Source organism: Canis lupus, chromosome 5, assembly GCF_011100685.1.
Source record: "Canis lupus familiaris isolate Mischka breed German Shepherd chromosome 5, alternate assembly UU_Cfam_GSD_1.0, whole genome shotgun sequence".
NCBI classification, from domain to species: Eukaryota; Metazoa; Chordata; class Mammalia; order Carnivora; family Canidae; genus Canis; species Canis lupus.
The window spans coordinates 68523641-68536598 of record NC_049226.1 but is presented as its reverse complement, the minus strand read 5'-3'; the positions used below and the strand labels follow the sequence as shown (position 1 = coordinate 68536598).

General features: G+C 49.8%; 1 protein-coding gene across 1 annotated transcript in view; it reads left to right on the top strand.

Moving 5' to 3' along the window:
* The window catches only part of ATP2C2 (ATPase secretory pathway Ca2+ transporting 2), a 59936-nt gene that overhangs the window by 7666 nt on the left and 39312 nt on the right, over positions 1–12958 (top strand). Inside the window, 1 exon segment of the mRNA XM_038538142.1 lies at positions 11450–11560. Within this exon segment, the coding sequence (XP_038394070.1) occupies positions 11450–11560 (111 nt within the window).

Below are 12958 nucleotides of genomic sequence, written 5' to 3'. Positions count from 1 at the left end.
CCCATGAAGGAAAGCACATGCAAGACAGGAGCTGGGCACAGCCTGTGTGTAGCAGAGTGGTGGGGACTTTACTGCTGCGTTCTGGGTGCAACCCAGGGAGACTTCCTGGAAGAGGCAGCGGGGCTTTGGCACACTGAGACTTGCGCTCAAGCTACTACAAATTTACCCCAAGCCAAGCTGGCCTCCCTCCTCTGATCAGGGAGGTACCTGATGCCCAGGGGATTCTGCAGAGTCTCAGGCTCCAGGTTCAGGAATCCCCTTACTGCAGCCGTCTCTCCTTCCCCCACATTCTAGCACTGAAATGCAAGTGATAGTTTTGCTTTCCTTAGTCATGGAAATACACTAATATTAGCTGCTATTCTTTGTCTCTCATGAACCAGGAACTATACCTATTTTTCTTTCCTTCCCTCCCTTTTTCCTTTCTAAACTTTTTTTTTTCGTAAGCCACAATAAAAATGTGCACAATATGAGGTTCCTCCTCCACCTGGCACTTGTTTGCTCCCACTTTCCTCCTCGGTGGGGGGTGGAGGGAGGTACTGTTTGTATGTAATCAGTGTGCAGTAATCAGAACTGTTTGCCTGGGCGTTCCCGGCCCTATTGCTCTGCAGTTCCCAAGAGCCTGCGGTTAAGAGCACTGACGTCCAGGTGCCCGGGCTACCTGCATGCGAATTCTGTTCTGCACTTGCCAGCCGTCAGACTCCGAGCACACTCCTTAGTTTTCTGTACGACGGGGTATTCGCTGCAGCCATCTGTTGTGGAATGGAATGATTCAGGTGGCATAAAGCATTTAGGGCAGTCCCCGATCTCAGTAATTATTATTTATATACGATTACGTAGTGTCTCTTAAAAAAAAAAAAAAACCAACAGACATAAAATCATACTGTGCGCACCATCTGCTGCAACCCCCCTCTAGCCTCTCTGTGCTCCTGATAGTATATACAGATCCAGAACATTCTTCAGTGGCTACATAGGGGTTTCCATGTCACCCACCCCCTACTGATGGGCACTTAAAGGGTTTCCTTTTTTTTTTTTTTAATTTTCAGAAGGATGTTCCAGTGAACATCTCTGGGTGTGCCATGTTATTTTGAGTCGTCTACAAAAATCCCTGCAGAAACTTGAGGTTTGGGGAGTGAAGTGGCTTGCCCGGGTTCACACAGCCATCCCAGGAACGGGGACCCCGGTCAGCCAGTGTGTACTGGATTTCTCCCAACCCCTCCGGGGCAGCTCTCTCTTCCATAAAGTCCCTGACTTCCCCGCCGTAATTAGTAAGCATTTCACGGAGCGTCGTGTGGAGGCTGCGTCGATATCCTTTCTCATACCTTTTCACTCTGGTTCTCGCATCTGTGGATGGTCCCTGTCCGGAGGGATTACTCGTACAAGGCTTGCTGATCTTCTGCTTCCATCCCTGCCTCCTTTATTCCTCGGTGCTCTGGGAAGGAGAGCTGCTCCTCTGCATGCTCATTCATTCGTTCATATTCGCATGGACTCATCATGAGTTCCTGTTTTTTTTTGTTTGTTTGTTTTGTTTTTTTTATGAGTTCCTGTTTTAACAAGTGTGCCCGCATTTGTTAGCACCGTTTTTATTTTGCTGTCCCAGATCTGGCCAATAGGAGCTTCTGCACGGTGCCCGCTGTGTCCCCTGGATGTTCTTGCCATTGCTCTTTGAGTCCTTCCCCACTTTCTGGTGTCACAAGAAAAGTCCTGGCTCCTGTGATCGTTTCCGTTTCCCCACCCCCACCCTGCAAGCAGCCATTTCTCTTGGGATTCTTGGCTCCTTTTAGTAGAAGAACGGGAGTGGAAATCGAGGTCTGATGCCAGGTGTCCTCATGCTCCTGCAGTATTGTGGCTGCTGGGCCCTCCCGGGGGTGTGTGTATGTGTATATGTGTGTGTGTGTGTGTGTGTGTGTGTGTGTGTGTACTGTATATAAATATGCATCGATTCCATCCGATCCAGGGAATACCACAAGGTTGGTGCCAGCTTTTTATATCCATTCCTCTCTTTACCAGTGAGAGTGGCACTGCGTTTACTTACTGCATAATTGCCCTGCCGGTACTTCAGTCTCCTCGCCTTCCCAGTGGTCCCCGGTCACATTGGCCACCACCTGGCTTGGGCATCTCTTCATTGGGCCCCTGACCACCCTGACCCTCCCTGCAAGAGACATGTACTCCGTGTGTCTCATTCCGTCCTATTGGTAGTACTTTGTTGTGTGGGCTCACACCACCAGTACACACACACATACACGTGGTTCGCAAACACTGCCTAGATAGAATTTCAGTAACCAGAAGACACATCTGGAACCCATGCTGACCTGAGGCTGGAATTTAACAACCCTGCCTCCGCGATCCAGCATGTAGGGATATCATGACTCCCGTCTTACAGAGGAGAAGACGGCCTCAGAGAAGTCAAGGGCCTGGCTGAGGGTTGCACAGCTGGTAGCTGGGAGAAGGAGAAGAGAGCCCAGATCAGTGAGTTGTGGGCCAGGCAGTGCTCCCTCTGCCCAGTTTGTTCATTTGGGGTTGTTTCCCCTTAACATTAAAGAATGCTGGGCAGGCCCCGTGGGGTGACGGGCCTCGCTCCTCCCCACGGAGCCTCTCTTTGCTGGCTTACCCTCCCCACCTGCCTGAGTGTCTGCTTGATCTTGGATTCTCCAGCAGTCCTTCAAGCTGGAAGCCCCCTCCCCTCCTGACAGGCTCTGCCCCCAGGTTTGGGCTGCTTTTCTGCCTTTGAATCAGCAATTCAATGCTGGTGACTCAAGATTCAAGAAAGTACAAAAAGGAGTACTTCCTTAGGAGTCTCTGGCAGCCTCTGTCTTCCAGCCACCCCCTCCCCAGGCCCAAAGGCAATGGCCCCGGTTTCCTTTCCCTTTTCGTTATCTGTAGGCTAACTTAGTACTCACAGTATTGTGCACCTTTGCTCTTTCTCTCATTAATGGGACCACCGCTTGGGAAAACTGCCTGATGGTGTCTAGCATCACGCAAGGCCTGGGTGCCTAGGACCCAGCATTCCACCCAGGAGACATGAGGGCTTGCACTCGCTAAAAGACCCGCACACACCCATTGGTGGAAGTGTTATGTGTAATAAGCCAAACCAGACACGACTCAAACGCCCAACCTGATGCAAATAGTTAAGTGAACTGTGGCGTATCTGGTCAGCGGAATACTTGAAATGCAACAGAGCAACAAAAGAGGATGAATTATAGTTTTTAATCCCCATCGCTCTTGGAGCAACACAGGTGAATCTCGCCGGGGTAATGTTGGCAAGAGGAGACAGACACAGAAGGACATCTGTGTGATTTATATTCGTCTATATGACTTTCCAAAATAGAACACATCCACGTCGACAGAAGTCCAAATGTTGCTCATCTTTCAAGGGCTGCCCACGGAGAGTGGACACAGGGCAGCCTTCCGGTTGCTAGAGACGTCCTCCACTGCATCGGCGTGGGGGTTGCTCAGGTGACACGTATGCAAGCAGGCATCCAGCTGCACACTTACCGTTTGTGCACACGACCATCTGTGGGTTATACATCAATTCATGTTTAGTATTTTCCATACGGGTAAATAAAAAGCTTTCACAGTCTGCTTTTAATGGCAGCATTCATGTTACGGTGGTACCACGATGAACTTCACTGGTCCTTTATTCAGGGACACGAGGGTTTCTAGTAGTTAACTGTTGTAAGCAATAGTGCCGCAGATGACTTTGAACAGGTACTATCCTGCAGTGAATAAGTCTGAAAAAGAAATTGCTAGAACTGGTCAGTCTTAGACTCTGATACTGCCAAATTACCTTCAGAAAGCTGTGTTCCCCTGGCACTACCTGCTACAGATTTCTTGAACCTACCCTAAGAGCCAGGTGAACGCTGGCACACTTGCGCCTTTTTCAGACACACCCTGGTTTTCAGTGAGTTTGACTATCTTTTTACATTTCAGAGTTATTTATCACCTCCTTTCTGTGAACTCTTAGGTCATATCCTTTGTCCTTTTTTAAAAAAAAAAAAAAAAAAGGAGCTGGTGGTCTTCTGCTTCTTCATGAGTCAGAGCTCTGCATTTGGGTGGGGAATCGCAGGTGCTTTCGCCAGTGTGGTGTTTGTCCTCAGACTTTGCAGCGCATTTTCCAGAAGACAGCCCCACGCCCCACTGTTACAGCATGAATGTATCAGTTTTTTCCTTCATGGGCATCTGCCTTTGTCTTGTGCTCAGAAAGTCCTTTTCTGCTAAGATAAAAAAAAGTGGTCTGTGATTTCTTCTAGTACTTTTATATAGGGTTTCTCGTCCTCCTAATTGTCCTGATTATGCTTTTAAGCAAACTCATGTAACTCCTCCATTTAGGATGAGGGCTGTGTCTGCCTTCCTGTGGTGCCAGGCCTGGGTTCTTACACACCATGAGAAGCTGGGGAGTGGATGAGGGGCCCAACAAGGGATCATTTGAAGAGAGGAGCCTCAGGATCAGACTCAGGCTGGTTACAATGGCCACGGCACAGGGCATTGGCTCGGCCACCACCAAGGGGAAGCCTGTCGCATTGGAAGCACCACGTTCTGTAACGTGTGACTGTACCTTCCAGCCGCTGCCCCTGCAGCTGTCTGCATAGGCTCTTGTCCTTGGCAGCCCTCCCTCCGGTCCTGGTCCTGGCATAGCTCCTGGCACCCAGGGGTATGGAGACCTTCCGGGCAGCTCCTTCTTCCTCTTCCCTCCCTGCTTCCCTCCCTCCCACAAACATTTTTGAGCACCTTTTATTTGCAGTGCTGTACTGGGCATTGGGGTGTATGCTGGATATGAGCAGCTGCTCCCCCACCAGGCTGCCGGTCCAGTGCTGGATGTGGACACGTGGACCCAGGCATGCTGGCACAGGGAGGACGGGGAGTCTGGGAGCTCAGAGAATGAGTTCCTTGCAGGGCCCATGATGGGTGGTATGTCAGTGTCTTTGGGCTGCTGCAACAAATAACCCTGAACCTGGTGGTAGAAAACAACACAAATTCATTGTCTCACAGTTGTGGAGGTCAGACGTGTGACACAGGTCTCCCTGGGTTAAAATCAGGGTGTGGGCAGGGCCGCACTCCCTCTGGGGACTCCAGGATGAATCTGTGTCCTGACCTCCTTCCAGCTTCCGAGGGTGGTCTGCATTCCTTCCCTGTGGCCCATCCTCTGCCTTCAAAGCCAGGAATCCTCTCACTCCCCACTCTGTTCTATTCTCACATCCCCTCTCCACCCCCTGCCTCCTTCTTACAAGAACCCTGTGAGCACACAGGGCCCTCCGGGATCATCCGGGATCACCTCCCCAGCTCAAGACCTCAACTTAACAACCCCTGCAGAGTCCCCTTTGCCAAGTGAGGTCACGTGGTCACAGGCTTCAGGGATCAGGACAGGGACATCTCTTGGCATCATTCAGGTTCAGCTTCTCCTCCCCGCTCCCACCAGCCTCTTCCCTTACTCCCCTCGGAGGTTCCAGAAAGTCATGTTTCTCTCTGTGCTTTCTTCCTTCTGCCCTCTGCTCAGCACAATTCCCCTCTAGATGTTTTCTCATGTTTTATGGAGCAGTGACAAGTGCCGGTCCGGGAGGCAGCCAGTTCAGCCATCTCTCTTCATCTGCGGGATAGGGATGAAGACTGCCTCCATCTCAAAGGGTTGCAGGGATGATTTAATGAGCTTGTAGGTGTCAAATGCTATACAAGATCTCTGATATCAAAATGTTAGATGTTCTGTCTCTTGTATCATTGCATTACATGTTGCTAGGGTTGTGACATTTTATCCTCATTATGACCTATTAGCTGTTCTCAGCCATCTCTTCATTGGGCATCTCTTTCTCTTGTCTGCCCAACATCTAGAAGGACATGGGGGCACCTGCTGCCTCAGGTCTCATCCTCACCCCTCCCCTAGGAAGCAGAAGGAACACTTCCTGCTTGGACTGACTCCACAGCTCTCCCAGCCCAGCACTCACAGCTTGGGGCTTGGTCCATTGGCCATGGCCCTTTCTCTCCAAGATGGTGGCCCCTTAAGACCAAGACCCCATAGGATTGCTGTCTCCCAGCCAGGCATCCTCAGATTGGCTCTGGCTGCATATAAGAATCACCCGGGGCTTTTAGGACTCCTGCTAGCTGAGCCCCACTCCTTGGTTGGCCTGGGGATCTGGGGATAGGCCATGGCAATGTATTTCTTTTTTTTTTTTTTTTTTTTTTTTTTTTGGCAATGTATTTCTACAAGACCCCAATGGTTCCTCAACTTTGGAGTGCATCACAGTCCCCTGGAGAAGTTGTTAAAGCATAGATTGCAAGGTCCATGCCCAGAGCTTCTGATCCATTAGATCCAAGGTAGGGCCTGAGAATCTGCCTTTCTAACACGTTCCAGGTAATGCTGGCCTGAGGACCACCCACTGAGAACCACCAGGCTAAAGCAGAACCCGGTAACTCCCAGATACATACCTTAGGAGAGACTGTCAGAAAAGTCTGGGAAAGAAGGAAGCATTTGCATTGAGTTGGGTCATTTCCTCCTCCTCTCAAATGTCATCTCCTTAATGACCCTGCAGCCGGATTGTTCTTGGGTTACTGTGACCCTTACATTGTTCCTTTCTGAGTGCCTTGATCCCAATAACTGCATCTACCCATACTACAAAATTCTTGAAGAGTCAGGGCTGAGTTGGCTTCTTCTCTGGCTCCATCCCTCCCTCTGAAAGCCACGCTCCATCACTACTTCAGGGTACTTAGAGTTCCCCAAATGGACCATTTACTCTGCTTAGAGCCCTCCTGCATTTTCTGGAGCCCAGCAGGTCCCCTCTGTGCCCCCAGGGAACTCACTCCTATACCTTCTTCAAGGCCAGTTTTCTCATGATTCCTGAGCCCCACCCCTGCTCTGAATTGCACCCCTGTCTGTCTCCTTTATAGAGCGGGGTGTCCCCATCATGATGTCGCCACTTGGATCTCTCGGCTTATTCCTTCCCAATGTTGCCAGATTGGCACAGATACTTGGTTGCATGGGAATTTCTGATAGAGTAATGTTCTAGTATACGTGTGTCCCGTGCAGTATTGGGCAAGCTCCCACTGTTTATGTTCACTTATGCTTCCCAGGGGGGCCAGATGCTGCCCCCGGGGTTCCATGTCTGGTTTCTATTACCACCCCCCTTGGAACCTTATGAGTCTCTGCTATTAAAACCTTCGCTTTTCAGAGAGGGAAATGGAGGCATGGGGGAGATTTTAGACAAATATCTTGCAGAAATAAATGTCTACGCCTTTTAAACAGGAGAGCAGGCACTGGGATCTGACTCTATAAGTGTTTGCAATGAACTGAACCCCCCAAGCCAGACAGGAAGGCTTTGAAGAAAGCCTGACTTCTGGCTCAGGGGAGGACTGGCTCACCTGTTAGGTGCCACGTGAGCACTTGCCCTGCAGTGAGCTCCCAGCTCACTTTGTTAGCCAACTCATCTTTCAACGAATGTCTTGTTTGCCCTTGGTGGCTCCTCTGGAAGCCACCAGTAGGTTAAATATCAGCTCTGAGCTATCATTGCTTGTGAAAACACTCTAAGAACACTCCTAAGTCCTTAGGTTCTAGACCATTTCCTGAGGGGTTAGGAAGGCCCCACATCATCACCAGGCCTGGCAGGCAAGTGTGGGTCTTTTTACCGTGGGCAAACAATACTTGGGAGGTCACGTGGGGACCACAGAAGATTGTATATGATTCTATTTATATAAAATATGCAGAAGAAGTAAATCCCTGGAGACATCAATCAGATCAGTGGCAGCAAAGGGCTGCGGGAGGCAGAGGGGAGTGAGCAATCCTGAACCTGGGGTCTGTCTTTGGGCGAATGAAAACACCTTGGAATCAGGTGGAGGTAGTGGCTGCATAACATTGGAAATATACTAAATGTCACAGAACTGTTCCCTTTAAGATGGTTAATTTTAAGGACGCCTGGGTGGCTCAGCGGTTTAGCGCCTGCCTTCGGCCCGAGGCGTGACCCTGGGGACCCGGGATCGAGTCCCACAACAGGCTCCCTGCAGGGAGCCTGCTTCTTCCCTCTGCCTGTGTCTCTGCCTCTCTCTCTCTGTGTCTCTCATGAATAAATAAATAAAATCTAAAAAAAAAAATGTTAATTTTATGTCACGTGAATTTCATCTTAATTTTAAAAAGAATAAAGGAGAAGCACTACTCCCTACCCCGCAGCAGGTTTGACTGGAAGCGAGGACCAGGGTGCTCCAGAGGGCGCCTGACCTCAATCAGGATGTGCCACTCTAGTGGCAGTGGGCACGCATCCGAGTGTATGTTCCGGAGGGAGCAAGCTGGCCACGTGTCAGCGTCCCTGGCAGAGGTCCTCCCCACATGGGGTGGGGGCCTCGGGGCCACACGCTCAGCCCCAGATCCCAGGGCCCCGCTTCCTGAAACCAACAACCTTGGGGCAAGATAGCGAGCCCTGACCAGTGGTGTTCCAGTCCACACCCGCCCAGCAGCCTTGGAACCTGGAGGGAGCCTGCAGAAGTAGGTTAAGAAGGAGCAGGCAGCCAGGAAGTAGGGACGGTGAGTGTAGACAGCTCCGTCCTAAGCTCCACCGTTGCGCATGAGAGAAGTGAGCGCCTGAGCCTCCGATGTGTGTCCGGAAAGAAGGCGGGTCTGATGCCACGGAGCCCCGCACACACCTGTGCTCGCTTGAGTCTACAAAAGCAGGATGAGGGAGGCAGCATCATCCCCATTTTGCAGATGAGGGAATTGTCATCAGAGAGGTTGTCACTTGCCCAGGGTGACACGATGCCCAAGATGACATGCTGGCGAGCAGAGCTGGGCTGTGTCCTGGGTGGGGCTGCGGTGAGGGTAAACTGAGGGCTTGTGCCTGCGAGCACGCATCCATTCGTCCGTTCGGTGGAGCGGAGGGCATGTGCCTGTCCACATTTCTGCCAGCGTCCTGCTCCCTGATCCCGGGCTCTGGTCCCCGCCGCACTGGCGACAGGCAGAGGCTGAGAAGCCGGATCAGCCTGATGGATCGGCCTGGGAAGGCATCAGGACACAGTAATGCTTCCACGCCTGGCGCAGGGCTTCTCACCCTCGGCACTGCTGAGGCTTTGTGCAGTCATGCTCTGCGCGCCCCATATGTGTAGGATGCTTGGCAACGTGCCCGGCCTCTGCCCACCAGCTGCCAGCACCCCTGCCCCCCAGTAACAGCCAAACAGGGCTCCGAACATTGCGAAAGTCCCCTGGGGGCAAGGCTGCCCCTGCTTGAGAACCCCTGATTTAAAGCACATAAATGTGCCCCCAGGACCCCCGCAGGAGGTCGGCCTATTCCTGAGGGACACAGGACTCCTCCAACAGGCAGCGTTGGGTCTCGTGGGCCTAAGAGTTAGCTGGGGGGCGGACATGAGGTGGGGTCTGCTGTAGCCCTGTTGAAAACTGTTGCTCGGGGACGCCTGGGTGGCTCAGCGGTTGAGCGTCTGCCTTCTGCTCAGGGTGTGATCCTGGGGTCCCAGGATTGAGTCTCGCATCGGGCTCCCTGCAATGGAGCCTTCTTCTCCCTCTGCCTGTGTCTCTGCCTCTCTCTCTCTCTCTCTCTCTCTCTCTCTCTGTCTCTCATGAATAAATGAAATCTTTAAAAGCAATTAATTAAATGGGCAGCCCCAGTGGCTCAGCGGTTTAGCGCCACCTTCAGCCCAGGGCGTGATCCTGGAGACCTGAGATCAAGTTCCACATCTGGCTTCCCTGCATGGAGTCTGCTTCTCCCTCTGCCTGTCTCTGCCTCTCTCTCTCTCTCTCTCATGAATAAATAAATAAAATCTTAAAAGCAATTAATTAAATAATTAATATAAAAAAGAAAACCATGGGTTTTATCCTGACAGCAGTTAAATCTATCCAATGTTTCAAGCATGGTGTATGTGTAGGGGGTGGGGGTGGGGCAGGGGACTGGACTTATGATTTTGGGGGTCATTCAGACACTCTATCAAAAGTGAGTTGGGTGTGATCATGGCCACAAAGAAATGGCAAGACCTGGAATGGCCAGCTGGACAGGACCAAAACCATGGGTGGTATGAACAGGAACTGAGGACTTAATTTGGCGTGATGAAACCAGAGCTTAGGAACAGAAAACAAAACAAAAAAGCACAAACAGAAAAAAACATTGTCTTACTTTGTGATGCATGTTTCTCTTAAATGCTGACTTAGAAGAGCTCATGAAAATTGGGGGCACCCGTTGAATGTGATCATGGCTGTGCTTGGTTCCTGGTTGTGGCACAAGGGGCAATGACAAGGAAGTGGATGTGGTTGGCAGAGCATTTCTCAGCACCAAGGCGTTTGAGAGACCCTGTTGGGGATGGGTGGCTGGCACGAAGGACAAAGGGACTTTGCCATCTCTACTCTAGCTGAAGGAAGGGGTTGGCCATTGCCTTCCTCTGCTTCCTCCTTCCCAGTGCCCAACAACCTGCTGGAAAAGGAAAAGATGATTATCATGTCCTGGGGGATCAGAATACCAGGAATCACTTTGCAAAAATACCTAGCATTTTCCTGATTGAGCTCTTCTGTGCTATCATGTCTTCCCATGGCCTTCGGGCTTTTCATATGGCTGCTTCCCAGGCCGGCCAGATACCCAGAACTCAGCTGGGTTCCCCCCCTTTCCTTGGGTTATTGCAAATGACACAGAACAGGCTGTGATAGCACTTATCCTCACCAGGGGGCTTTCCCTACAGTGTTGTACTTACTTGACCGAGAATCCCAGAAGTTCAAGATTGGGGATTCTAAATGTGCTCGTTACTGCCCTGCTCTGGCACTTCCGTGCATTCCAGTTCTGTTCAATAAATTTGCTTAAAAACAGATGAACTGGGGCACCTGGGTGGCTCAGGCAGTTAAGCATCTGCCTTCAGCTCAGGTCCATGATCTCAGGGTCCTGGGATCGAGCCCCACGTCGGGATCCCTGCTCAGTGGGGAGCCTGCTTCTCCCTCTGCCCCTTTCCCTGCTTGTGCTGTCTCTCTCTCAAATAAATAAAATCTTTAAAACCTAGCAAAAAAAAAATATGCATCAGTAGTAGCCGACCACTGGAAACAACCCAAAGATCCATCAAGAGTAGAATGAACAAATAAATTGGCATAAACTCCTTCAGTGGAATACTGTGCAGCCATGGAGATTAGCCAGCCATCCCCACGTGCAAGTCATGCATGAACCTCTGACACCACTGAGTGGAAGGAAGCAGGCATGGGAGAGTAGGTATTGCATGTTACCACTTATATAAGGTTCAAACCCAGCCCAACTCACCTATGGTGACTGAGATCATGACAGGCATCACCCTTCTCCCCGTGGGTGGGTAGCACGAGTTGCTTCTAGGGGCTGCTAATCTCTGTTTCTTGATTTGGAGGCTGGCTATATGGGTCAGTTTGTGAGAATTTGAGCTGTACACTTAAGATATGTGCACCTTCTCTGTGTATGTTATTCTCTGAAAACGCAGCAGTACAAAATTGTAACTCGCTTAACAGAAATCCTGCTTTTTTTCACAGATTGGCGGACAATGTGAATCGAAAGCCATCGAAAAAGAGAAAACAGTTGTAGCTCTGTCACCGAAGGAGGCCAGCAAATGCCACAGAGAGGATTTGGCCAAAGCGTTTTATGTAAGAATTGAATTTGCCTTTGAAGCTGGTATGGGAAGGCTTTTAGCTTCAGAAGAAAGCAACACAAATTATACATTTTTATCATCGTTGCTAGAAAATGCTACTGATGTTGAACTGTTCCGCTATCCCACATGAACTATCATCATCATGGCTGTCACTGGAACCAACCCTCATGGGGCCCTTGCCAGAGGATGGGCACCACCCGAATCTCCATATCCTTGTTTTTCTTACTCAGAGACCCAGAGAACACGGTAACTCACCCCCACGGTTCCAAAGGAGCAAGTGAGACCTGAGTCCAGGTGGTCTGACACGAAAGCTCCAACTTTTAATCACCCTCTGTTTACACACTTCCTCATTTATAATCTAGGGTGTTTGCAATTACCGAAACCAAATTCTTACATGTTTCTCAAGTGGATTTGACTTCCTGGCCTTCCAGTGCAAGGCCATAAACACACACACACACACACACACACACACACACACACACACACTGCCTTCCCTCCATGAAGCTCTTCTCTGAAGCTAAAGAACATTGCTTGCCTTCTGTTTTTCATTTACTAGAAGAACGCTGAGCAAACATAGTGATGTGTGTGTGTGTTTACTCATAATCCACCACACTTTGGGGAAGCAAATAAAAATCTACCAATAAAGGGGTCTATGCCACAATCTCAAGATGGTTGGGAAATTGGTGTTTCATGCCAGCCTTTTCTCTCTTTCTCTCTCTCTTCCTTCCTTCCTCCCTTTCTCCCTTCCTTCCTTTCTTAGAGAAGGTGTACAAATGGGAGGGAAGGAACAGAGGGAGAGAGAGAATCCCAAGCAGGCTCTATGCCCCCAGCACAGAGCCCAACAAAGGGCTTGATCTCACCATCCTGAGATCATGACCTGAGCTGAAACCAAGAGTCAGATGCTCAACCAACTGAACCACCCAGGCGCCCCATCATGCCAGTCTTTTCTTGAGAATAATTCAGAAGTCTGTTTAAATTCAAGTCCTGCTTGTTAGTATTAAGGGAAGGAAATAGTCTTGCCTCACCTAAATGTCTTCCCTTGTCTAGCAAACATGCTTGGTTTTCTTTATTGAAATCTAGAGATCCGTTCAACTTTTCCTGTCACCTCTTTCACCAGGTACAGCTTTCTTGTTGCCAACTTTTTAAAAACAAGGACACCTTTGCTGCAACCAGAATAGCAAAGTTACCTTACATAATTATCAATTTAATGATAGTTTCTGTAAAGAGCTTGAAATTATATCTGGCACAATGTATGTATGATATAGTAATTTTAGCTGTTGCTTCTAAGGAGGGGCCTTTTTTATTTTTCCTTTTTAATTTTTAATTATGGTAAAATGTACAATGTAAAATTTGCCATCTTCACCGTTGTTGAATGTATGATTCAGATTCTATT